General features: G+C 40.4%; 1 protein-coding gene across 1 annotated transcript in view; it reads right to left on the bottom strand.

Moving 5' to 3' along the window:
• LOC148110465 (cytochrome P450 3A12) overlaps window positions 1-25,167 on the bottom strand; it is a 43,834-nt gene that overhangs the window by 3,011 nt on the left and 15,656 nt on the right. Inside the window, exons 5-11 of the mRNA XM_087867549.1 lie at window positions 16,805-16,918; window positions 16,466-16,554; window positions 13,853-14,001; window positions 8,058-8,185; window positions 6,920-6,986; window positions 2,737-2,897; window positions 843-1,069 (exon numbers count right to left, since the gene is read on the bottom strand). Coding sequence (XP_087723675.1) covers window positions 843-1,069; window positions 2,737-2,897; window positions 6,920-6,986; window positions 8,058-8,185; window positions 13,853-14,001; window positions 16,466-16,554; window positions 16,805-16,918 — 935 coding nt within the window. The remainder of the gene's footprint in view (window positions 1-842; window positions 1,070-2,736; window positions 2,898-6,919; window positions 6,987-8,057; window positions 8,186-13,852; window positions 14,002-16,465; window positions 16,555-16,804; window positions 16,919-25,167) is intronic.

The raw sequence follows: 25,167 nt of genomic DNA, 5'->3' as shown, positions 1-25,167 counted from the left end.
GGCTAAACGTCTAGATCCCTAAAAAGTTCATCCGAATTTTGCTCACCAGTACAATAAACAGGAAAGCATGGACTTAGCAGAATTCAAGCTGCACCCAAAGCCAGACTGTGTTCTGAATGATCAGAAGCTAGATAGCTCTCACATAGCTAGAGAGCAGAAGAGCTTGCTTTGGATGAACCCCAGGTACTGAGAGGGGTGGGAGCTGGCACAGGTCTGCAGCCACAGACAGCACAGGACCTGTGCACACCTCCATCCTCAGGAGGCCGCTCCTCCTGCCAGGGATGTGAACTCAGCTCCACAGCCTCTGCTGTCACACTACAGCTAGCAGAAACGGTGGCCCAGGGTTACAAAGATGGAATGTGAGAATGGGAGGAGTAAATTCAGAGCGCTAGAGAGGGCAAAAAACTTAATGAGAAAAAAGTCCCGTTTTCCTAAATAAGATAATGGTTAAGTATATCTTGGTATATGCATATAATCACAAACGCAAATACGGTATGTTGTTTACAGCTTACTGTTACATTAAGTAAGTAGTTCAAAAAAGATACAATAACATCCTAACTTACAGTAATCTATATATGCATAGAAAAATATCCACAAGGACGTACATCACATGATTAATAATGATGTATGTGACTGGTGATGACATTAACTTTCTTTTTTCTCAACTACAGTTTGTAAAAGTTTGACAACAATGATCATTTTGTAATAAGAAAAATACTTCTAAAAATAAAAAGATGTACAAATAAATAATTATACAACCACGTGCTTGTCATCTATACTAAGGAAATATCAGAATATCCTCCAATATGAGGGTGGGTTCCCCATTCCAGGGTTCCCTGTACCTTTCAGGACGGAACTCCTCAGGCTCTGGCCAGAGATCCTGGTCTCGGTGAAGAGTAAAGACTGGCACCATCACCACTGTCCCTTTGGGAATGAACACACCACTGATTTCCACATCTTTCTTACACACCCTCTCAAGTCTACCACCGATTGGGTATAATCTGAGAGTTTCATTCAACACCATGTCCAGATATTCCATCTGTGCAAGGGCATCGTAAGTGGGCAGTGCCTGGAAGGAAAGAAACAGATTTTGATACATTGAGATTTGGGATCAACATCCGACTCACTCTATACACTACTACTGAAGTCTTAGGAACACCTAAGAATCATGTATTTTGTTAAAGGGCATTATGAACATTTTAATGTCTACCATGTCCTTTGACCTGCTCGACGGCCCACTGACATGTGTGTACTAGTAATGACAAGGGGAAACTGCTGGGACAATCCCCTAAACAGGGCCTGAAATCCTTCCCAGGTAGTGCTTTTTCTTCCTCCTGTGAACAAAAGTGACTAAGACTGTGACCCTTAATCTTTTTTTTTTTTAATTCAATTTAGTTAACATATAGTATATTATGGGTTTCAGGGGTAGAATTTAATGATTCATTAGTAGCATATAACACCCAGTGCTCATTACATCAGGTCTCCTCCTTAATGACTATCACCCAATTAACCCCATCCCCCAACCCCTCCCCTCCAGCAACCCTCAGTTTGTTTCCTATACTTGAGAGTCTCTTATGGTTTGCCTCCCTCTCTGTTTTTATCTTATTTTATATTTCCTTCCCTATGACCCTTAGTCTTAAGTAAAATATGTTGAAATCACCATTTCCTTTCAAAACAGAAGTCACACATCCGCACCATGGAAGAACATACAACAAGAAATATCCCCTCTGCCTCACAATCTCTTCTAGTTGAAATATCCTGCTTCCTAGCTTTTCAATTATATTCACCGTATTTAGAGAGAAACACTATACTGTATAAAAACCATAAATAATTGGGGGAGACACCAGTTCCTCTCAACACAAATAGGGCAAGAGAAGGGTAGGATTGGAGGCTACCAAATGTGGACACACAATTTCAGTTCTATGGAACGTTCAATAGGGGATCAGAACCCTATACTCAGCCCCACCCTCTGTTGCTGGAAAGGTCTCCTCATTGTTGGTCTGGGGTTTCACTGTTTGCCCAATAGGCCACTCCAGCCCCAGAGGCCAGGTCGCTTCACAAGTAGGGAACTCCAGGTTGGGCAGGGATCTCTAAACAGTGTGGGCAATATGTGCCTATCACTGGGTGTTATATTTAAGAGACAACATTGTACAGGTTAAGAGTTCAGTAAGGATCCTGGAACCCGGGCTCCTTGCTTGGCTTCTTCACCACTAGTTATGTACGAGTCTAAGGTCATTATGTTGTCTCTCTGTAGCTCAGTTTCCTGACTTGTTACATGGAGATAATTAGAATTGACACACATAGGGTGTGTGGCAGAGACACTCTCTGCTCACCCAATGTCCATGAATGGCATCTATGAACCCCATAGATCCCAGCCCATGTGAACTTAGGGGAAACTACTTTGCAAATGGGCTGTGAATTGATGGGATGTGTGTCAGTTCAGGGCCATTTGAAAAGCAAGTGAGCAATGCTCTAATTCCTTGTTCCCCAGCCAACAATTAGTCCCCAAGTTCCAGATAATGCAGGTACAAGAAAGTGGAGCCTCTTTCCCCAGTATCACCAAATGACTATATGAAGCAGAGACTCACCCCCATTCTCCACTATGCCCACGGTGGACATGCAAATGCGAATTAGAAGTAAACCTTTTTATGAAAACCCACTCAGTTTGAGGGCTAATCTGTTACTGAGACATAACCGAGCTTATTCTGACTCCCTCCTCAGGTATGAACCACTCACCTTATTGGGGAAAGTGGCATCAATCTCCTCCTGCAGTTTCTGCTGGACATCAGGGTGAGTGGCCAATTCATACACAAGGAAGGAAAGAGAAGTGCTAGTGGTCTCATAGCCAGCAAAAATAAAGATAATAGATTGGGCCACGAGCTCCAGATCAGAGAGAGCTAAAAGGAGAGGAATGACATTTTAGCTAGAGCAGGTGAATACAAAACATCACAGTTTAGGTGATAGAAATCTATTTGAAACTCCCAATTCCCTTGCAGGGAATATGTAAAAGCAATTCAGAATCAAATTCACAGTGGTTTGCACTCTGATGTCTATCTTACAGACCCAGAAAAGCCAGAAGTTGTCTTGATCTGGTTATTCCCATGGTCTAAACTATTCTTGGCCATCTGCTCCTGCTCATGCCATGCTCCCCACCAACACACATAGGTAGGTAATTTCAGGAGATGGCATTTCTGTCTAAAGTACACAGAGTTATTAGTACGTCCTTCGGAGAATCCTAAAAGGACTTCAGTCCTAAGTCACATGGGATAGCTTTCTCCCCCAGGAAAGTTTAAATCCTTCCAGCTAAAATGGAACTTAAATTTCTTCAGAGAGTTTGCAATGCTAAGGCTTGATGGCCAGGAAACATGAATGATCGTTCATCTAAACATAGTTGCGGGAACTTAAGAGAACACCATTGGGCTACAGATAAACTCTTGCTGCTCAAAGTGCGGGATCGGCAGCACATGGAAGCTCATTAGAAATGAAGAATCTCAAACTTCACCCTAGAACTATCAGATCAAAATCTGACCTTCCATGAGATGTGGTGATTTGTGTGCACAACCTAGCTTGAGAAGCACAGATTATACCTTTCCAAGGTCTCAGCTAATAGAAGACCTGGCCCACAACTTCTCAAGTGGATGACCTCTGATATGTACAGAAACTACGACACAGACAAAGTGAGAAGAGTGGTGATTGAACCAGGATAATTCATGCCATTAAAGGAGCAGAAGAAGGAATGTGTCAATAGCAGGGTACTGGCCAGCAAGAAATAGAGACAAACTGAATCCAGTGAATGGAATTAGCAATGCCTATTCAATCATGGCCTCAAAGTCACCTTCCTTAGTGAACGGCCCCACTCTGAATATAAGTTGTTCTCTCCTTTGATTTTCTCCTGGCAGAAACTCTGTATGGTCATGCTCTAATCTCTTTCATCCGAACTGTATCAGGACATTTAAATACTTAAGCACTGAAATGAACACGGCGCCTGACACAAACATGTAATTCACAACTTAAAACAATAAAAAAGTGAAAAAAAAGGTCTATAGAGCTCTGATTTCCCAGTCATACTTTCTGTGATGCTGCTGTGGATAAATTTAACTATCGAATTCTTGCCCTTGATTACTGTGAACCCCATGATAATCAAAGTTTAGACCTGTGCTGTCCAATAAAGTAGCTACTTGCCAGATGCGGCTATTTATACTTAAGTTGTACTTAGTTATACTAAATTCAATATGGTTCTGATTTTCAGTGACACTGGCCACATGTCAAGTGCTCAATAACCACATGTGTGTAGTGAATCTGTACAGAACCAAGCATACATAGAATATTTCCTTCATCATAGAAAGTAGTAGAATGAGAGAGAGAGAAAGAGAGAGAAAGAGAGAGAAAAAAAGAAAGAAAGAAGAAAGAAAGAAAGAAAGAAAGAAAGAAAGAAGAAAGAAAGAAAGAAAGAAAGAAAGAAAGAAAGAAAGAAAGAAAGAAAGAAAGAAAGAAAGAAAGAAAGAAAGAAAGAATAGAAGGATACAGGGGCACCTGGGTGGCTCAGTCTGCCTCTGGCTCATATCATGATCCCAGGGCCCTGGGATCGAGCCCCACATTGAGCTCCTTGCTCAGCGGGGAGCCTGCTTCTCCCTCTCCCGCTCCCCCTGCTTGTGTTCCCTCTCTCACTGTCTCTCTCTCTCTCTCTGTGTCAAATAAATGAATAAAATCTTTTAAAAAAATTTTTTTAAAGAATAGAAAGAGACATAGTACTAGATACAGATATATAGATATTAGTGGTGTAGTACAGTAAGCCCATCATTTGTCTCTAGAATAAACTGTTATATATTCAAGAATTTTGTGAGATGGTTGTCAAACCATACATAGCTTGAAATTAACCACAATGGGAATATTTTTGTCATAGAAACAACTATAAATCAAGCCTCTTTTTTCTTTCAGATGCAGAGACCATAATTAAATCACTGGTTATGGATATAAAAATATTTATGTTGATTACTCCTGCGTAAATATAGTTGATATTCTTGGCTTGACCCACTGAGAGGAAACAGAAGCAAAGAAACCCTCATAGCAACAAGCACTCCTAGGTCCCAGATTTTGGTTTTTAAATACGATTTTCACTAAAAAGAAACAGCTTCTTGGAGAAAATGGCTGATTTCAGGGCTCATCAAGGGAAACAGAAGAGAAACTGGACTGTCTTACACCAGAATATAAGGAAATGCTCAGAAAATAAAATGGAAAAAGGATACAGAATACTCTATGTGTTATAATGGTAGATATACATCACTATACATATGTCTAAACCCAGAGCATATACAACACCAAGGGTGAACTGTCAGGTAAACTATGGATTTTGGGTGGTGATAATGTGTCATTGTAGGGACATTGATTATAACAAAATTACCACATCGTGGGGAATTTTGATAGTGGGAGATGCTGTATGTAAGAGGGTCAGGAGGAATATGGGATAAATCACTGTGTCTTTCACTCAATTTTGCAGTGAACCTTAAACTGCTATAAAAAATAATGTCTATTGAGATGCCTGCTTGGCTCAGTTAATTGTCAGCCTTCGGCTCAGGTTATGATCCCAGGGTCCTGGGATCAAGTCCTGTATCCATCTCCTTGCTCAGCGGGGAGCCTGCTTCTCTCTCTGCCTGCCACTCCCTCATGTGTGTTCTCTCTCACTCTCTCTGACAAATATATAAATAAATCTTTTAAAATAAATAAAGTCTATTGAAAACATAAAAAAAGAAAAAGAAAGAAAGAAGAAAAAAAAAGGACACAGGAACCCAATTGAAAGGGCTTCCAAAGGACATATCTGAGAAAATTAACAACCTAAATAAAAAATGACGTAATAGACTAAGTTAGTAATATATGAGATCATACTGAAATATATAAATACACATATACACAATACTGGGTGTTACATGCAACTAATGAATCGTTGAACACTGCATCAAAAACTAATGATGTACTATATGCTGGCTAACTGGACATAGTAAAAAATAAAATAAAATAAAATAAAATAAAATAAAATAAAATAAAATAAATAAGCAAATTCAATAATGATGATTAATGGAAAGCTCACCCTAACAATGGACTATCACTCCAAATGTAGAAGGAATGGTGGAAGTAGAAAGTCATCATTTTGCAACCATCATACTGATAATGGTTTTATCCAAATACCATCCATGGATGATTAAAGTAGTAGGTGACAGGTTAAAGAGAAATGTCATATGTATACAGTCCCAAAGGCATCCAGCACCAGTTACTTCTTAATTATAAAAGGAAAAACACCTTGCAGTAGATTAAGCCAGTGAACACAAGTTTAACCAAGTGTTCCAAGTGAAAGTCGCCTACACTGGGGCCTGGGGCCTTCTGATGTGATGAAGCTTTGATGTGAATTTCCAGACTGAGGTTTTTTTTTTTTTTTTTTTTTTTTTTTAAGATTTTATTTATTTATTTGACAGAGAGAGACAGCCAGCGAGAGAGGGAACACAGCAGGGGGAGTGGGAGAGGAAGAAGCAGGCTCATAGCAGAGGAGCCTGATGTGGGACTCGATCCCGGTACACCAGGATCACGCCCTGAGCCGAAGGCAGACGCTTTTTTAACGACTGCGCTACCCAGGCGCCCCCCAGACTGAGGTTCTGATTCAGTGGGTCTGGATTAGGATGGAGAATTGACATTGCAAACAAGCTCCCATATGGCAGACCACTGACTGCTTTGTCTATCATTGCCCTTTAAGCTTTGAACAAACTGTGGCTTTGTTCTGGAAAATGCTTTGGCTACCATTTGTATCTGAACGTGTATCTTTCTTCGATTTTCTGATATTCCATCTGCTAAAAATCTCCCTCCATATCTCAGAACCACCCCCTATCTCTGAGCCACCCCATTAAGGCCATCTGAAGCTCTCCTTGCTTACCTTTATGGGTGTCCATTTCTTTGGAATTCTGGGAGTTAATCATCAGCTGGAGAAAATCCACTCGGTGCTGGAAACAGAAAGAGACATTTCAATGACAAAAGTCACTTGTGAAGTCAGAAGTAAATCAGGGGTGCAGCATCTAACTTCTCTCCTGAGAATATGGCCCCTTCACATCCAGAAGTTTAACTAGTGTTGCCAGAGGCAAAAGTGAACAAAAATGTCCAGCTACAAATCTTGAAGAGCACGATATTTCTCATGCAGGAATCCAGCCATTACGTCCCACTGCTTTTTGGTTCTTGCTCTCTCTGATCCTCAGCTTCTCTGGTCTTTGAACACAACTTCCTGGCCCAAGAGGTGCCTGGTCCCTCTCCTGTCATACCTACTGCTCAGGAGAAAGTCCCTGACTTCAGTCCTTTTGTTTTTCCAGCCTTAATTCTTAATGAATGGCCACATAGACCAATCTCCTGACCTCTGCACAGTCCACGGGCAGCTTCTGTGTCAGCATCTTCGAATGCCCCACCCTCCCAGAACTCTGCACAATCTTCAGAGACATCCTGGGCTACCCAGCCCTGTCTCCCTGTCCTACACACATCCTAGTGCTGCCCACCAGGCCTCAGGAAGGCAAAGCCTGCTCAGCCAGCTTGCAGCCTCAGTACCCAAAGAAGACACCTGCACACTCTAGACTATGACAGGCTCAAATTTAACATGACCAGGTGCCTGAGGGGAAATTCCACGAGCGAATGTATAAGAAAAGAGGCTTAGAATTGAAGGGATCCTTTGCCAGTGTAATATCTGCCAAAATCATACTACCAGGAAAATGATTTTACACAGTAATTTTTATGTTTTGACAACTTAGTGAAGGGAAGTCGCAGTTTTTCTCTCACCAAAGTTTATGCACTGACATACTCATTGGCATGCTTATCCTTAAATTTTAAACATTGGCTCTCTGACTCATCTTCTTATCTCCTTCCCTGACCTCCACCTTCTTCATTCTCTCTGAAATGTTAGAAATCTCCTGTTCTAAACCCTAGAGTTCCCTACCTGCCATTAAATCATACTTAGAAGTGTGCACGTCAAATGTATCCAGCTCAGTGAAAGATCAGAAGGGAACGTGCACATGTAACCACCACAGATTTACCTTTTGTTTATCTTTGAGGCGACTTTCCTTCATCCTTTTTACAGATTTTGTGAAAAAATCAGTAACTTTTTTTGGAAATAGCCAGATATTTAATATTTCAAAAACTGGAGTAAGGAATGGAAACAGTACTGCAAGGAAAAAAAAAACAATGGAAATAACAGTGAAGTGCAAAATTTTCTGGGAGCAATTACAATTTGGTCTACCAACCTGAGGACTAAAAGACACCAGGATTCATTCATATCAGGAGTTATTCCCTCTATGACCTTTACTCGAACTTGCAAGCCAATGGCTGAGCCAGAGCAAGTCACACATACGGGCCACCACTAGAGCAGTCAGATCAGTGTCCCTGGCACATCTTTGAAGTGACCAAAGGAACAGGATTACATTCCTGGATCTCTTAGCCTTTGATTTTTGGACCAGAGTTTCTTTGGAAACACCAGACCATAATATGCTACTTTAATTAATCATGCTGTTTAAGAAATTGTGTCAGGATGGAAATAATACGTAGTATGCCTTCAATTACAATGGAATAAAATTAGAAAACAAGAACACAAACAACATGGAAAACCCACGAATCTGTGGAAATTACACAATACGTTCCTATACAGCCAGTCGGCAGGAAAGAAATCAAAAGGGCACTTCAGAGTTACTTGGAGAATACAAAAATGAAGAAACCGCACACCAACACTCCTGGGATGTAGCAACAGCAATGACCAGAAAGAAGTTTTTCATTATATATGCCTACCTTTAAAAAGAGCCAAGATTTCAAATCAATGACCCAGTTTTCTGTCAAAAAGATGCCAAAAATACAAGGGCACACCAAACCAAAAGCAAGCAGAAGGAAGCACATAATACAGACAACAGCAGAAATTTAGGAAATAAGAGAATAAAAAACAGGAGAAACTTCAAAAAAGCAAAGCTGATTCTTTCAAAAGACATTTGGCTAGACTGACCAAGCAAAAAGAAGAGATTCCAATTACTATGATCAGAAGTGAAGGAGGAGATTACTGTGGACATTACGAAAATAAAAAGGACTATGGGGAATACTACGAACAACTGAATGCCAATAAATTAGATGAAGTGGAAAAATTCCTAGAAAAAGATAAACTAGAAAGTGACATTAAAAAAAAAGCAATCTGAAAGACAAATAAAAAGACTGAGTTATTAGTGAAGAAACGACAAAAAGAAGCTTGGCTCCAGATGCTTTCTCAGGTGAGTTCTAGCAAATATTTAAAGTGCAATCATGTATTGCATGGTGCACTGGGTGTTACACGCAACTAATGAATCATGGAACTTTACATCAAAAACCAGGGATGTACTGTATGGTGACTATCATAATATAATAAAAAATATTTTTATAAAAATAAATAAATAAAGTGCAATCAACATCAATTTTGCACAAATGCTTCCAAAAAATAGAAGAAGTAGGAACACTTCCAAACTCATTCTACCTGGCCAGTATTACCCTGATACTAAAACCAGATAATGATAACACAGAACAAGAAAACTGCACGCCAACGTATCTTATGACACGGATGCACAAATCCTCAACAGAATACAAGCAAACTGAACCCAGCAAGGTATCAAAAGAAGGATAGACCATAACCAAGAGGGCTTTATCCCAGCAATTCCATGTAATATAATACTATATAACAACAAAATTTTTAAAAAACCACATGGTCATCTCAATACAGGCAGAAAAGGTATTTGACAAAAGTCCAACACCATTTAGCATAAAAACACTCAACAAACTAGGAGCAGAAAGGAATATCCTCAACCTGATAAAGGCCACCTACGAAAAACTCATAACTAATACACACAATGGATATAAACTGGACACTTTCCCTGAAGATTAAACAAAACAAGGATGTCTCTATCACCACTCCTATTCAATATTGTACTAGAAATTTTAGCCAGCAAATGTAGAGAAAGAAAAGACAAGACAAGACAAGAAAAGAAAGAAGTTATTTGTAGAGGAAATAAAGAAGTAAAAGCATCTTTATTATAAGACAACATAATGTTGTACATAGAAAATCTGAAGGAATGCAGTAAAAGTCTATTGTAACTAATAAACCAGTTTAGCTGGGTGTCAGGATACAAGATCAACATAAAAACCAATTCTATTTCATACACTGCAATAAAAAATCGAAAAGTGAAATTAGGAATATAACTCTTTTACAATAACATCAAGAAGAACAGAATACTTAGGAATAGATTTAATAAAAGAAGTGCTTATACTCTGAAAACCACAAATATTGTTGAAATAAATTAAAGATGATCTATGTAAATGGAAAAACATCCAATGATCATGGGTTAGAACTTAATATTGTCATGATGGCCATACTCCTCAAACTGATTTACAGGTTAATGTATTCCCTATAAGAATCCTAGATGACTTCTTCGTAGAAATTGACATACTCAAATAAAAATTCATATGGAATGTAAGGAACCCAGAATGGCCAAAACAATATTGAAAAAAAAAAGGAATAAAATTGTAGAACTCCAACTTCCAGTTTCAAAACTTACCACGCAGCTATAATGATCAAGACAGTGTGGTCCGGGCATAAGGAGATCAATGGAATCGAATTTGGAGTCCAAAATCATACCCATGTGTTTATGTTCCACTGAATTTTGAGAAGGTTTCCAATACCATTCAATGGAATAAATAATCTTCAATAAATGGTACTGGGGCAGGTCACACGACCTCAGATTTTACAATAAATTCTTAAATACAACACTAAAATCACAGACGATAAAAGGAAAAATACACAAATTGTACAACATAACAATTAAAAATTTTGTACTACAAAGAACACTATGAAGCAAGTGAAAAGACACCTACAGAATGGGAGAAAAAATTTGCAAATCACTTATCTGATAAGGGTCTTTTATCTAGAAGATACAGACAACTCTTACAACTCAAAAACAAACAGACACAACTGAACTATAAATGGGCAAGAATTTGAATACACGTTTATCTAAAGAAGATATTTGCAAATGACATTACAGATAAAGGGCTGGTATCCAAGATCTGTAAAGAACTTCTCAAACTAGGGCACCTTGGTGGCTCAGTCAGTTAAGCCTCTGCCTTCGGCTCAGTTCATGATCCCAGCATCCTGGGATCGAGCCTCGCATTGGGCTCGCTCCCTGCTCACTGGGAAGCCTGCTTCTCCCTCTCCCACTCCCCCTGCTTGTAAGATCTCTCTCTCTCTCTCTCTCTCTCTCTCTCTCACAAATAAAGAAAATCTTAAAAAAAAAAAAAACTTCTCAAATTCAACACTGAAAAAACAAATAGCCCAGTCAAAACATGGGCAGAAGACATGGACAGATACTTCTCCAAAGAAGACATACAAATGGCTAACAGACACATGAAAAAATGTTCAATATCACCAGCCATCAGGGAAATACAACTCAAAACCACAATGAGATACCACTTTACACCAGTCAGAGCGGCAAAAATTAACAAGACAGGAAAGAATAAATGTTGGCAAGGATGTGGAGGAGAAAGGGGAACCCTCTCAACTGTTGGTGGGAATGCAAGCTGGTATAGCCACTCTGGAAAACAGTATGGAGATTCCTCAAAATGTTAAAAATAGAGCTACCCTATGACCCAGCAATTACACTACTAGGTATTTACCCCAAAGATACAGATATAGTGAAAAGAAGGGGCACACACACCCCAATGTCCATAGCAGCAAAGTCCACAATAGCCAAGCCGTGGAAGGAGATGAGATGTCCATTAACAGATGAATGGATAATGAAGATGTGGTTCATATATACAACGGAATATATTACTCAGCCATCAGAAAGGATTAATACCCACCATTTACATCAACATGGATGGAACTAGAGGGGATTATGCTGAGTGAAGTCAGTCAGTCAGAGAAAGGCAATTATCATATGGTTTCACTTATATCTGGAACATAAGGAATAGCGCAGAGGACCACAGGGGAAGGGAGGGAAAACTGAATCGGAAGAAATCAGAGAGGGAGAAAAACCATGAGACACTCTGGACTCCAGGAAACAAACTAAGGGTTACAAAAGGGAGGGCGGTAGGGAATGGGGTAACCGGGTGATGGGTATTATTAAAGAGGGCATGTGATGAGCACTGGGTGTTAGACGCAACTAATGAATCATTGAACACGACACCAAAGTACTATATGTTGGCTAATTGAACATAATAAAAAATAAAGTAAAAAAAAAGAAGTTATGAAACAGGCAACAGGTATATAAAAGTTGCTGAACCTCACTAGTCATTGGAAATGCAAAACAAAACCACAATGGAATACCCTTCACACTCATTAAGGTGGCCATCATCAAAAAGATAGACAAGTGTAGACCAAATGTTGGCAAGGATGGGCAGAAACCGGAACCTTCACATTTTACTGGTGGGAATGTAAAATGGTGTCATTACTGTGGAAAACAGTTTGGTAGTTATTAAAGTAAACACACTAGACCTTAGCAACACAGCAAGTTACAATGCAAAGCATTGTATGAACATGACAAAGTTACTTTCACTATTCCACCGCTGATTACACACCCAAAAGAATTGAAAACAGGTATTCAAGCAAAAACCTGTGCATGAATGTGGATAGCACCACTATTCACAATAGCCTGGATAGCACCACTATTCACAATAGTCAAGAGTTGGAAACAACCCAAATGTCCATCAAATGATAAAACGATAAACAAAATGCAATATGTCCATACAACGCAATATTGTTCTGCCATAAAAAGAAAGTTCTGATGCATGATGCAACATGGATGAACCTTGAAAAGATGATGGTAATGAAGGAAGGCAGCCGCAGAGATCACGTGTTATATGATTCTATCTGTATGAAGAATCGAGAAGAGGCAATTCTATCAAGATAGAAAATAGATTAGTGGTTCCTTAGGGCTAAGTAAAGTGGGTAGTGATCGTAAAAAAGTACAGGATTTCTGTGTTGATAACAATATTCCAACAATTGACTGCAGTAAAAATTGCACATATCCTTGAATGCACCAAGCAGAGTTTTCCGTTTCCTTGAGTTACAACAGACATACAGGACTGTATATGAGACGGTGTACTGCACATACTCGACATACATATATACAAAATGGTTACCACAATAAGACTAGTTAACATCCATCATCTCATACAGTTATAAAAACAAAGTTTTCTGCCATTATGATGAGAACTTCTACAATCTACTCGCTTGGCAATTTATAAACACATCATACAGCGGTGTTAACTATAGTCATCATGTTGTATTTACCAGTCCAGTACCCATCTATCTTGTAACTGAAAGTGTGTACCTTTGGTCACCTTCACTGAAGTACCACCCACAACAACTGCCTCTGATAACCACAAATCTGATCTCCTCTTTGTATGACTTTGTTTCTTATATTGTTTTTTTTATTCCACATGTAATTGAGCTCATACAGTATTTGTCTTTCTCTGACTCATTTCATTCATCGTAATGCCTTCAGGATCCATCCATGTTGTCCAAATACAGAATGTCCTTCCATTTTTATGATTGAATAAGATTCCGTGGTATATCCATTCCATATTTTCATTATCCATTCCTTGGACAATGAACACTCAAACCGTAAAAATTGAATTGTACATTTCAAAAGGGGGAAGGTTTGTTAAATGAAGTTATATCTCAATAAAACTGTTGTAGAAAGGTAGGAAGGGAAGAAATGAGGGAGGGAGGAAGGAAGAAAGGGAAGAAAGGGGGAAGGAAGGAAGGAAGGAAGGAAGGAAGGAAGGAAGGAAGGAAGGAAGGAAAAAAGAAAGCTAGTACTGTACATACATAATGAGAAGAAAAATGGATCAAGGAAATCAAATTTTAAGAGCTTCTTGGCATTTTCCACAAAGGGATCCTGTGGGTTGTTGAGGGAATCAATGTTCACTCCAAACGATGTGCTGGTAATCACATCCATGCTATAGGCCCCAAAGACACTGTGAGAGAAAGAAAGACATGGATAATTAAAATCACCACCTCTTTTTAAATTATTTTATTATGTTATGTTAGTCACCATACAGTACATCATTAGCTTCTGATGTAGTGTTTCATGATTCGTTGTTTGCATATAACACCCAGTGCTCCATGCAATATGTGCCCTCCTTAATACCCATCACCGGGCTAACCCATCCCCCATCATCCTCCCCTCTGAAACCTTCAGTTTGTTTCCCAGAGTCCACAGTCTCTCATAGTTCATCTCCCCTCTGATTCTCCTCCCCTTCATTTTTCCCTTCCTTCTCCTAATGTCCTCCATGTTATTCCTTATGTTCCACATATAAGTGAAACCATATGATAACTATCTTTCCCTACTTGACTTATTTCACTTAGCATAGTCCCCTTCAGTTCCATCCATGTCAATGCAAATGGTGGGTATTCAACCTTTCTGATGGCTGAGTAGTATTCCATTGCATATATGGACCACATCTTTTTTATCCATTCATCTGTTGAAGGGCATCATAGCTCCTTCCATAGTTTGGCTATTGTGGACATTGCTGCTATGAACATTGGGGTGTTTGTGCCCCTTCTTTTCACTACATCTGTATCTTTGAGGTAAATACCCAGTAGTGCAATTGCTGGGTCATAAAGAACTTACCAAACTCAACACCCAAAAAACAAATAATCAGGTGAAAAATGGGCAGAAGACATGAACAAACACTTCTCCAAAGAAGACATACGAATGACTAACAGACACATGAAAAAATGTTCAACATCACTAGCCATCAGGGAAATTCAAATCAAAACCAGATTGAGATACCACCTTACACAAGTTAGAATGGCAAAGATTGACAAGGCAGGAAACAACAAATGTTGGAGACGATATGGAGAAAGGGGAACCCTCTTACACTGTTGGTGGGAATGCAAGTTGGTATAGTCACAACATTTTTCCTATCCTTATCCAACATGGAGCAAAAAGTGCATGTAGATTCCAATGTCCAGACAAGACAAAAGCCACACATTCAGTATCAGCTCCTGGATCATCTGAAGAGTTTATATGCCATCACAGCCACTCATGTGGTGTTCATGTGATGCCATGATGCAACCGGCCTTGTGCTAGGGATCATGCGGACACTATGACAAGTTAAAACTACCTCTGAGCTCAAGGAGCTCAGTCATGGAGGGATAGAGACCCAAAGTTGGACAAATTACAGTAGTGTGTTGTGAGTATGGGCAGTAGAAGGTGGAGAAGCACTGTGTCTGAGCAGAACAGATGCTAGACTAATTAACCGTTCCTTAGGGAGTCAAGAAAGGTGAAATTGATCTGGTTCTTCTCTCACCACAGTATCTATGCTCAGAGCTGATTCCTCTTCAACACATGACAGAACACCAACACCCTGTTCTGTGCTGCCAGGAACACCATCCCTTCTCTACATCCCTGCTAAGTCTTCTGAAAGACCCACTCTATCTCATCTCCAGTGATCTGAGATTGCCCTGAGGACTCACTCATTTCTGGAAAATGTAAGAACTAAGAATGTTCCTAGTTTAGGGGTGCCTGGGTGGCACAGCGGTTAAGCGTCTGCCTTCGGCTCAGGGCGTGATCCCGGTGTTATGGGATCGAGCCCCACATCAGGCTCCTCTGCTATGAGCCTGCTTCTTCCTCTCCCACTCCCCCTGCTTGTGTTCCCTCTCTCGCTGGCTGTCTCTATCTCTGTCAAATAAATAAATAAAATCTTTAAAAAAAAAAAAAGAATGTTCCTAGTTTAAAATATATATATATAATCACACCAAAATTAATTTAGGGGATGCCATAGCTAAGTGATTATATGCCAGTAGTTTTCCTAGGACAGTCCCTGATGTACATCTGTTCATCTAGTATAATTAAAATATATCCCAAGTTAGGCAAGAAAAAAAAATAGAGAGAGAGAGTGAGAGAGAGTCACCCTGCCATCCCATGAGCAGGGCCTTCTCTTTTTTGATTTTGAAAGGAGGGCAAGTACAGTCAAAGTTAATATTTAGTATTTTTCTAATATTCTCAACAAAATCAGGAAGGGACTTAAGTTGTTCCAAGTTCCACAAGTTAGTGTTTCTGCCCCACCCAGTGCCCAGCGATATGTACCAAGTGCCTTCCCGTCCCATCATTCCATACCCTCAGAACTCAAAGATTTGGTGCAATCGTGTTTCTTTTTTTCAAGCATGTATTTTTGTCTTCCAGAATATCTAAGGTGACAATTAAGCAGATAAAGTAATCCTGCCTCATGTACACAAACAACACCCTTTCTCTCCTGACCGCCCTGCCTTATTAGGCGAGCTACCTCGTCTTGGCTGGCCCACTGGAGTTGTAACACCACATGCGTACTTCAGCTGCTTCGCTGGAGAAACTCAACAGTGGGAATTTGGCTCTGTGGCAGCAGCTGGAAAGTGTTGTGACAGAGAAGGAATCCCAGCAGCCCCGCTCCTGCTTACTCTTTCAACATGACGTGGTTGCCTTTCTCTGCCTCCTTCCTCAGGTTCCTCACCAACACATCTCCATACTGGCCAATGATGGGGAACATCTACACACAAAATACAACACCACCTGAAGTTAAATCTGAGAATCAAGTCCTAGAATGATGTGGCTTTCACAAGCATGGAACAATGATTTGTAATAACAAATCTTATCGTATCTCTTGTAGGACATGAAAAGACCATTTTTAGGAAGCCCGAATTCAGCAGACTACCCCTTAGAGATGGACTATGATCTTATTTCCTACCAGCCCCCAGATGTATTCCTTAACTTTCTAATTGAACCTCTTCTTTTCTTACCTCCTTGAGCTTTCCGCTAGTGAAGGTTGGAGATAGCAATGTTCGTATTCTCTTCCATTCTTCATCCTCAGACAAAGAGATTGCACTTTTCATATATCCCATTGGACCAATAAACTAGAATCAAAGAAAAACACAATTTGCCCTATGTAAGTTTTGGAGGTCTCAAAGATTGTGGAAAATTTGTTAAACAGGCAGAAATTATTCAACAAATATTTAGTAATTATCAACTAAGTAGTAGGCCCTATGGTAGGTGATCAACAGATACTTATACCAAATGCCTAGCTTCCTACAAAGCTCAGGACACATCCAGACACCTGATGTGCTTTCCAGCCTTTATATTCCAGCTCCTTTTCAATGTAAATGTAGTGTGGGAAAATTTGGCAGGGAAACTACTCCTCCCGAGGAATACACAGGATTAACACTTAGTACATTCTCCTCAGCTGTGCAGAGTAGAATTGGACTGATGGAAGGCAGCCAGATAGCCTGGCAAACTGTATGATGCCTCACACCAGTTCTGCCTGTACATATATCCATAGCATGAGAAACTCAAAAGTGGATGTCATGATATGGTGATTTTTTAAAAAAATTGTAGTTAACACTAAAAAGATTAGGAATCTATTTGCTCTTCTGAAGAAATGGTGCAATAACATGGAAATCTCTTCCCCCTGTATGTTCCCCAAAGGAATTAAGGAAAAAGAGAGAAATAATTCTATTTCTCATCTTGGGACTGGCCTAGCAAGCCAACCAATTTGAATATTTCTTCCATTTTCCAAAACTGTATTTTGTTTTATTTTTTTTAATGTTCTTTTATTATATTATGTTAGTCACCATACAGTACATCCCCGGTTTCCGATGTAAAGTTCGATGATTCATTAGTTATATTTTGTTTTAAAATGGATATCTGGGGGCTTGAGTTAAGATGGCGGAGGAGTAGGGGACCCCTTTTTCAGCTGGTCCCCTGAGTCGAGCTGGATAGGTACCAGACCAGCCTAAACAACCACGGAATCAGCCTGAGACACAGGAAGATACATCTGGATCTCTACAAATGAACATCTCCAGAGCTGAGTATTGAGGTACGAAGTGGGGAGCCTTGAAACCGAGCACAGATATCGGAAGATAAACGGAAGGGGGAGGGAGCCGCCGTGTTCGGGCGCCGGGAAGCGGCAGCCACCTGCACGGGGGAGCGGGCGGACTCACGGACCGCACCCGCATGAGCCAGGAGCACGCGCCACCAGGCTTCTCACGGAACTCCGGAATCCCGGTGTGCTCACCGGGCATAGACTGAGACCCGAAGATCCAGGAGCGCGCGGGGGCAGCTGGCGGCTGGCGGCCTTAGAAACACAAAGGACAGAGACGCGCTGGCCCTGGAAGTGAGGGCAGGGACACCGGGTGTGGGGCGCACATCCCGGGACGCTGCAGGGTTGAGCAGCACCAACAGTAACGGAGTTAAAGTGGCCAGAACATCAGTGGAGAACGGGCCACAATCCCTCTGTTCTGTGACAATTCAGCCTCTGCTGCTCTGACTCTCAGAAGAGGCATAGCAGACCACTAGGGAAAGCCGCCAGAGAACAAAAGCCTGGAAATACCGGCTCACAGCGTGCCCATCCACATCCCCCCTCGCAGGGGACACGGAGACTCTACCCAAACAGGGTTGCCTGAGTATCGGCGCGGCAGGCCCCTCCCCCAGAAGGCAGGCTGAAAAACCAAGAAGTCCACAACCCGGGCGCCTGGGTGGCGCAGTCATTGAGCACCTGTCTCCAGCTTAGGGCGTGATCCCGGTGTTCCGGAAAGGAGTCCCTCATCGGGCTCCTCCGCTGGGAGCCTGCTTCTTCCTCTCCCACTCCCCTGCTTCTGTTCCCGTTCTTGCTGACTGTCTGTCTCTCTCTCTCAGATAAATAAATAAATAAAATCTTTAAAGAAGAAGCCCACATCCCTAAGATCCCTATAAAACAAGGGGCACGGCCTGGGACCCAGTCAATAATTTGGGCTCTGGACAACCCCGCAACCTCTCCTCATCAGAATGACGAGAAGGAGAAGCCCCCCCCCAGCAAAGAAAAGACAGTGAGTCTGTGGCCTCTGCCACAGAAATAATGGATATGGATGTAACCAAATTATCAGAAATGGAATTCAGAGTAACAATGGTCAAAACGATGAGTAGAATTGAAAAAAGTATTAACGAAAAGGTTACTGAGAATATAGAATCCCTAAGGACAGAAATGAGAGCGAATCTGACAGAAATTAAAAATTCTATGAGCCAAATGCAGGCAAAACTAGAGGCTCTGATGGCCAGGGTCACCGAAGCAGAGGATCAAGTTAGTGAATTGGAGGATGGGTTAATAGAGGAAAAAACGAAAATAGAAGCTGGTCTTAAAAAAATCCACGCCCACGAATGTAGGTTACGGGAGATTACTGACTCAATGAAACGATCCAATGTTAGAATCATCGGCATCCCCGAGGGGGTGGAGAAAAACAGAGGTCTAGAAGAGATATTTGAACAAATTGTAGCTGAAAACTTCCCTAATCTAGCGAGGGAAACATTCGTGTCCAAGAGGCAGAGAGGACCCCTCCCAAGCTCAACCATGACAAACCTACGCCACGTCACGTCATAGTGCAATTCGCATATATTAGATGCAAGGATACAGTATTGAAAGCGGCCAGGGCAAGGAAATTTCTCACGTACCAAGGCAAAGGTATCAGAATTATGTCAGACCTGTCTACACAGACCTGGAATGAGAGAAAGGGTTGGAGGAGCATTTTTAAAGCTCTTTCAGAGAAAAACATGCAGCCAAGGATCCTTTATCCAGCAAGGCTGTCATTCAGAATTGATGGAGAAATAAAGACATTTCAGAATCACCAGTCATTAACCAATTTCGTAACCACGAAACCAGCCCTACAGGAGATATTAAGAGGGGTTCTATAAAGGTAAAAAGGCCCCAAGAGTGATACACAAAAGAAAGTCACAACCAATACAAACAAACACTTTACTGGCAACATAGCATCATTAAAATCATCTCTCTCAGTTCTTAGTGCCAATGTGAATGGTTTGAACACTCCCATAAAACGCCACAGGGTTGCAGATTGGATAAAAAGAAATGACCCATCCATTTGCTGTCTACAAGAGACTCATTTCGAACCCAAAGATGCATTCAGACTGAGAGTAAGGGGATGGAGTACCATCTTTCACGCAAATGGACCTCAAAAGAAAGCTGGGGTAGCAGTTCTCATATCAGATAGATTGGATTTTAAACTAGAGACTATAGTTGGAGACGCAGAAGGGCACTATATTATTCTTAAAGGAAGTATTCAACAAGTGGATATGACAATTATAAATATATATGCCCCCAACAGGGGAGCAGCAAGATACACAAGCCAACTCTTAACCAGAATAAAGAGATATATAGATAAAAATACATTAATAGTAGGGGACCTCAACACTCCACTATCAGAAATAGACAGAACACCCTAGCAAAAACTAAGCAAAGAATCAAAGGCTTTGAATGCCATACTTGACGAGTTGGACTTCATAGATATATATAGAACACTACACCCCAGAATCAAAGAATACTCATTCTATTCTAATGCCCATGGAACATTCTCAAGAATAGACCATGTTCTGGGACACAAAACAGGTCTCAACCGATACCAAAAGATTGAAATTATCCCCTGCATATTCTCAGACCACAACGCTCTGAAATTGGAACTCAACCACAAGGAAAAATTTGGAAGAAACTCAAACACTTGGAGACTAAGAACCATCCTGCTCAGGAATGACTCGAAAACCAGGAAATCAAAAATCAAATTAAACAATTTATGGAGACCAATGAAATGAAAATACAACAGTCCAAAACCTATGGGATACTGCAAAGGCAGTCCTAAGGGGGAAACACATAGCCATCCAAGCCTCACTCAAAAGAATAGAAAAATCTAAAATGCAGTTTTTATATTCTCACCTCAAGAAGCTGGAACAGCAACAGAGGGACAGGCCTAATCCACGCACGAGGAAGCAGTTGACCAAAATTAGAGCAGAAATCAACCAATCAGAAACCAGAAGTACAGTAGAGCAGATCAACAGGACTAGAAGCTGGTTCTTTGAGAGAATCAATAAAATTGACAGACCACTGGCAAGACTTATCCAAAAGAAAAGAGAAAAGACCCAGATTATTAAAATTATGAATGAAAAAGGAGAGGTCACGACGAACACCATTGAAATTGGAAGGATTATTAGAAATTTTTATCAACAGCTATATGCCAATAAACTAATCAATCTGGAAGAGATGGAATCCTTCCTGGAAACCTATAAACTACCAAGATTGAAACCGGAAGAAATTTATTTCTTAAACAGGCCAATTAATTATGAAGAAATTGAGTCAGTGATAAACAACCTTCCAAATAACAAAACTCCAGGCCCGGATGGTTTTCCTGGGGAATTCTACCAATCATTCAAAGAAGAAATAATAGCTATTCTCCTAAAACTATTTCAAAAAATAGAAACAGAAGGAAAGCTACCAAACTCATTCTATGAGGCCAATATTACCTTGATCCCCAAACCAGGCAAAGACCCCATCAAAAAGGAGAATTACAGACCGATTTCCCTAATGAATATGGACGCCAAAATCCTCAACAAGATACTTGCTAATAGAATCCAACAGTACATTAAAAGGATTATCCATCACGATCAAGTGGGATTCATACCTGGGATGCAAGCGTGGTTCAATATTCGCAAATCAATCAGCGTGATACATCATATCAACAAGAAAAGACTCAGGAACCATATGATCCTCTCAATTGATGCCGAAAAAGCATTTGACAAAATACAGCATCCTTTCCTGATTAAAACCCTTCAGAGTGTAGGAAGAGAGGGTACATTTCTCAATCTCATAAAAGCCATCTATGAAAAGCTTACTGCAAATATTATTCTCAATGGGGAAAAGCTGGAAGCCTTTCCCTTAAGATCAGGAACTCCACAAGGATGCCCACTCTCGCCACTATTACTTAACATAGTACTAGAAGTCCTTGCAACAGCAATCAGATGACAAAAAGGGATCAAATGTATTCAAATCGGCAAAGAAGAAGACAAAATGTCTCTCTTCACAGATGACATAATACTCTATATGGAAAACCCAAAAGAAGCCACTCCCAAACTATTAGAAGTTATAGAGCAATTCAGTAACGTGGCGGGATACAAAATCAATGCTCAGAAATCACTTGCATTTCTATACACGGATAATGAGACCGAAGAAAGAGAAATTAGGGAATCCATCCCATTTACAAGAGCACCAAAAACCATACGTTACCTTGGAATTAACTTAACCAGAGACGTAAAGGACCTATATTCTAGAAACTATAAATCACTCTTGAAAGACATTGAGGAAGACATAAAACGATGAAAAGATATTCCATGCTCATGGATCGGAAGAATTAACATAGTTAAAATGTCCATGCTACCCAGAGCAATCTACACTTTCAATGCTATCCCGATCAAAATACCGAGGACATTTTTCAAAGAAATGGAACAAATAGTCCTTACATTTGTATGGAAACAGAAAAGGCCCTGAATCTCCAAGGAACTGTTGAAAAGGAAAAACAAAGCTGGGGGCATCACAATGCCGGATTTCGAGCTATACTACAAAGCTGTGATCACAAAGACAGCATGGTACTGGCACAAAAACAGACACATAGACCAATGGAACAGAATAGAGAACCCAGAAATGGACCCTCGGCTCTTTGGGCAACTAATATTTGATAAAGCAGGAAAAAACATCCAGTGGGAAAAAGACAGTCTCTTCAGTAAATGGTGCTGGGAAAATTGGACAGCTACGTGCAAAAGAATGAAACTTGACCACTCTCTCACACCATACACAAAGATAAACTCCAAATGGATGAAAGACCTCAATGTGAGACAGGAATCCATCAAAATTCTAGAGGAGAACATAGGCAGCAACCTCTACGACATTGGCCAAAGCAACCTTTTTCATAACACATCCCCAAAGGCAAGAGAAACAAAAGATAAAATGAATTTATGGGACTTCATCAAGATTAAAAGTTTCTGCACAGCCAAGGAAACAGTCAGAAAAACTAAGAGGCAGCCCATGGAATGGGAGAATATATTTGCAAATGACACTACAGATAAAGGACTGGTATCCAAGATCTACAAAGAACATCTCAAACTCAATACACGAGAAACAAATAAACAAATCATAAAATGGGCAGAATATATGAACAGACACTTTTCCAATGAAGACATACAAATGGCTAACGGACACATGAAAAAATGTTCAAAATCATTAGCCATCAAGGAAATTCAAATCAAAACCACACTGAGATACCACCTTACGCCAGTTAGAATGGCAAAAATAGACAAGGCAAGAAACAACAATTGTTGGAGAGGATGTGGAGAAAGGGGATCCCTCCTACATTGTTGGTTGGAATGCAAGTTGGTACAGCCACCCTGGAAAACAGTGTGGAGGTCCCTTAAAAAGTTAAAAATTGAGCTACCCTATGGTCCAGCCATTGCACTACTGGGTGTTTACCCCAAAGATACAGACGTAGTAAAGAGAAGGGCCATACACACCCCAATGTTCATAGCAGCATTGTCCACAATAGCTAAATCGTGGAAGGAGCCGAGATGCCCTTCAACAGATGACTGGATTGAGAAGTTGTGGTCCATATATACAATGGAATATTACTCAGCTATCAGAAAGAACGAGTTCTCAACATTTGCTGCAACATGGACAGCACTGGAGGAGATAATGCTAAGTGAAATAAGTCAAGCAGAGAAAGACAACTATCGTATGATTTCTCTCATCTATGGAACATAAGAACTAGGATGATCAGTGGGGAAGAAAGGGATAAAGAAAGGGGCGTAATCAGAAGGGGGAATGAAACATGAGAGACTATGGACTAAGAGAAACAAACTGAGGGCCTCAGAGGGGAGGGGGTGGGGGAATGGGATAGACCAGTGATGGGTAGTAAGGAGGGCATGTATTGCATAGTGCACTGGGTGTTATACGCAACTAATGAATCATCGAGCCTTACATTGGAAACCGGGGATGTACTGTATGGTGACTAACATAATATAATAAAAAATCATTTAAAAAATAAATAAATAAATAAATAAATAAATAAATAAATGGATATCTGCATGGCTGAAGTTAACAACTCAGGGAACAACAAATGTTGGCAAGGATACGGAGAAAGAGAACCCTCTTACACTGTTGGTGGAAATGCAAACTGGTGCAGCCACTCTGGAAAACAGTATGCAGGTTTCTCAAAAACTTAAAAATAGAGCCATCCTACAACCCTGCAATTGGACTACTAGGTATTTATCAGAAGGATACAAACATACTGAGTTCAAGGGACACATGCACCCCAATGTTTATAGCAGCAATGTCCACAATTGCCAAAACACTGAAAGAGCCCAGACACACATCTGGTCCATTGACAGTGGAATGGATAACGAAGATGTGGTGTGTGTGTATATATATATACAATGGAATATTACTTAGCCATCAAAAAGAATGCTATCTTGCCATTTGCAACAACATGGATGGAACTGGAGGGTATTATGCTATGCAAAATAAGTTAATCAGAGAGAGCCAATTATCATATGATTTCACTCATATGTGGAATTTAAGAAACAAAACAGATGGACATAGGACAAGGGAAGGAAAAATAAAGTAAGATAAAAACAGAGAGGGAGGCAAACCATAAGACACTCTAAACTATAGAAAACAAACTGAAAGCTGCTGATGGGGAGGTGGCTGGAGGAATGGGGTAACTGGATGATGGGTATTAAGTAATGAAGTAATGAGAACTGGCTGTTGTATGCAACTGATGAATCACTGAATTCTACCTCTGAACCTAATAATACAGTATATGTAAATTAAATTCTTTTAATTTTAAATTTTTTAATTAAAATAAAATAAAAATAAAAAATACAATGGATACCTGAAACACCATTTCATGATAAAACTCACAAACTAGGAAGAAAGGGAAAGTTTCTCAACTTAATAACCCTACAGCTAACATCACCTCAGTGAAGAAAGACTGATGTTATATTGTGAAGATGATGGAACAGACACTCCAGTCTCTCTCATCCCACAAACAACTATAATTAGAAAGCTATCCACAAACAAAAATAGGCCCAAGTTCTTCGAAGTCCATTTAAGAAGCTTCAACAGCACAGTGGAGCAAAACTCTTGAGAATAACTGTACAAGAAAAGTAAGGAGAAGAGCTTCATTTTGCCTGCATCACCCCACGCCCCAGGTCAGCGCTGCTCAGCACCAAGAGGACACTCCCTGACCTGAGATAGGTCCCCTTTCTGGGGAACAGCGAAAGGGTGAGCAACCATGAGCCTCAGCCC

The sequence above is a fragment of the Ursus americanus genome, chromosome 2, assembly GCF_024610735.1.
Source record: "Ursus americanus isolate L20-20 chromosome 2, mUrsAme1.1.p, whole genome shotgun sequence".
Classification (NCBI taxonomy): Eukaryota; Metazoa; Chordata; class Mammalia; order Carnivora; family Ursidae; genus Ursus; species Ursus americanus.
This window is presented reverse-complemented; position numbering and strand designations above follow the sequence as displayed.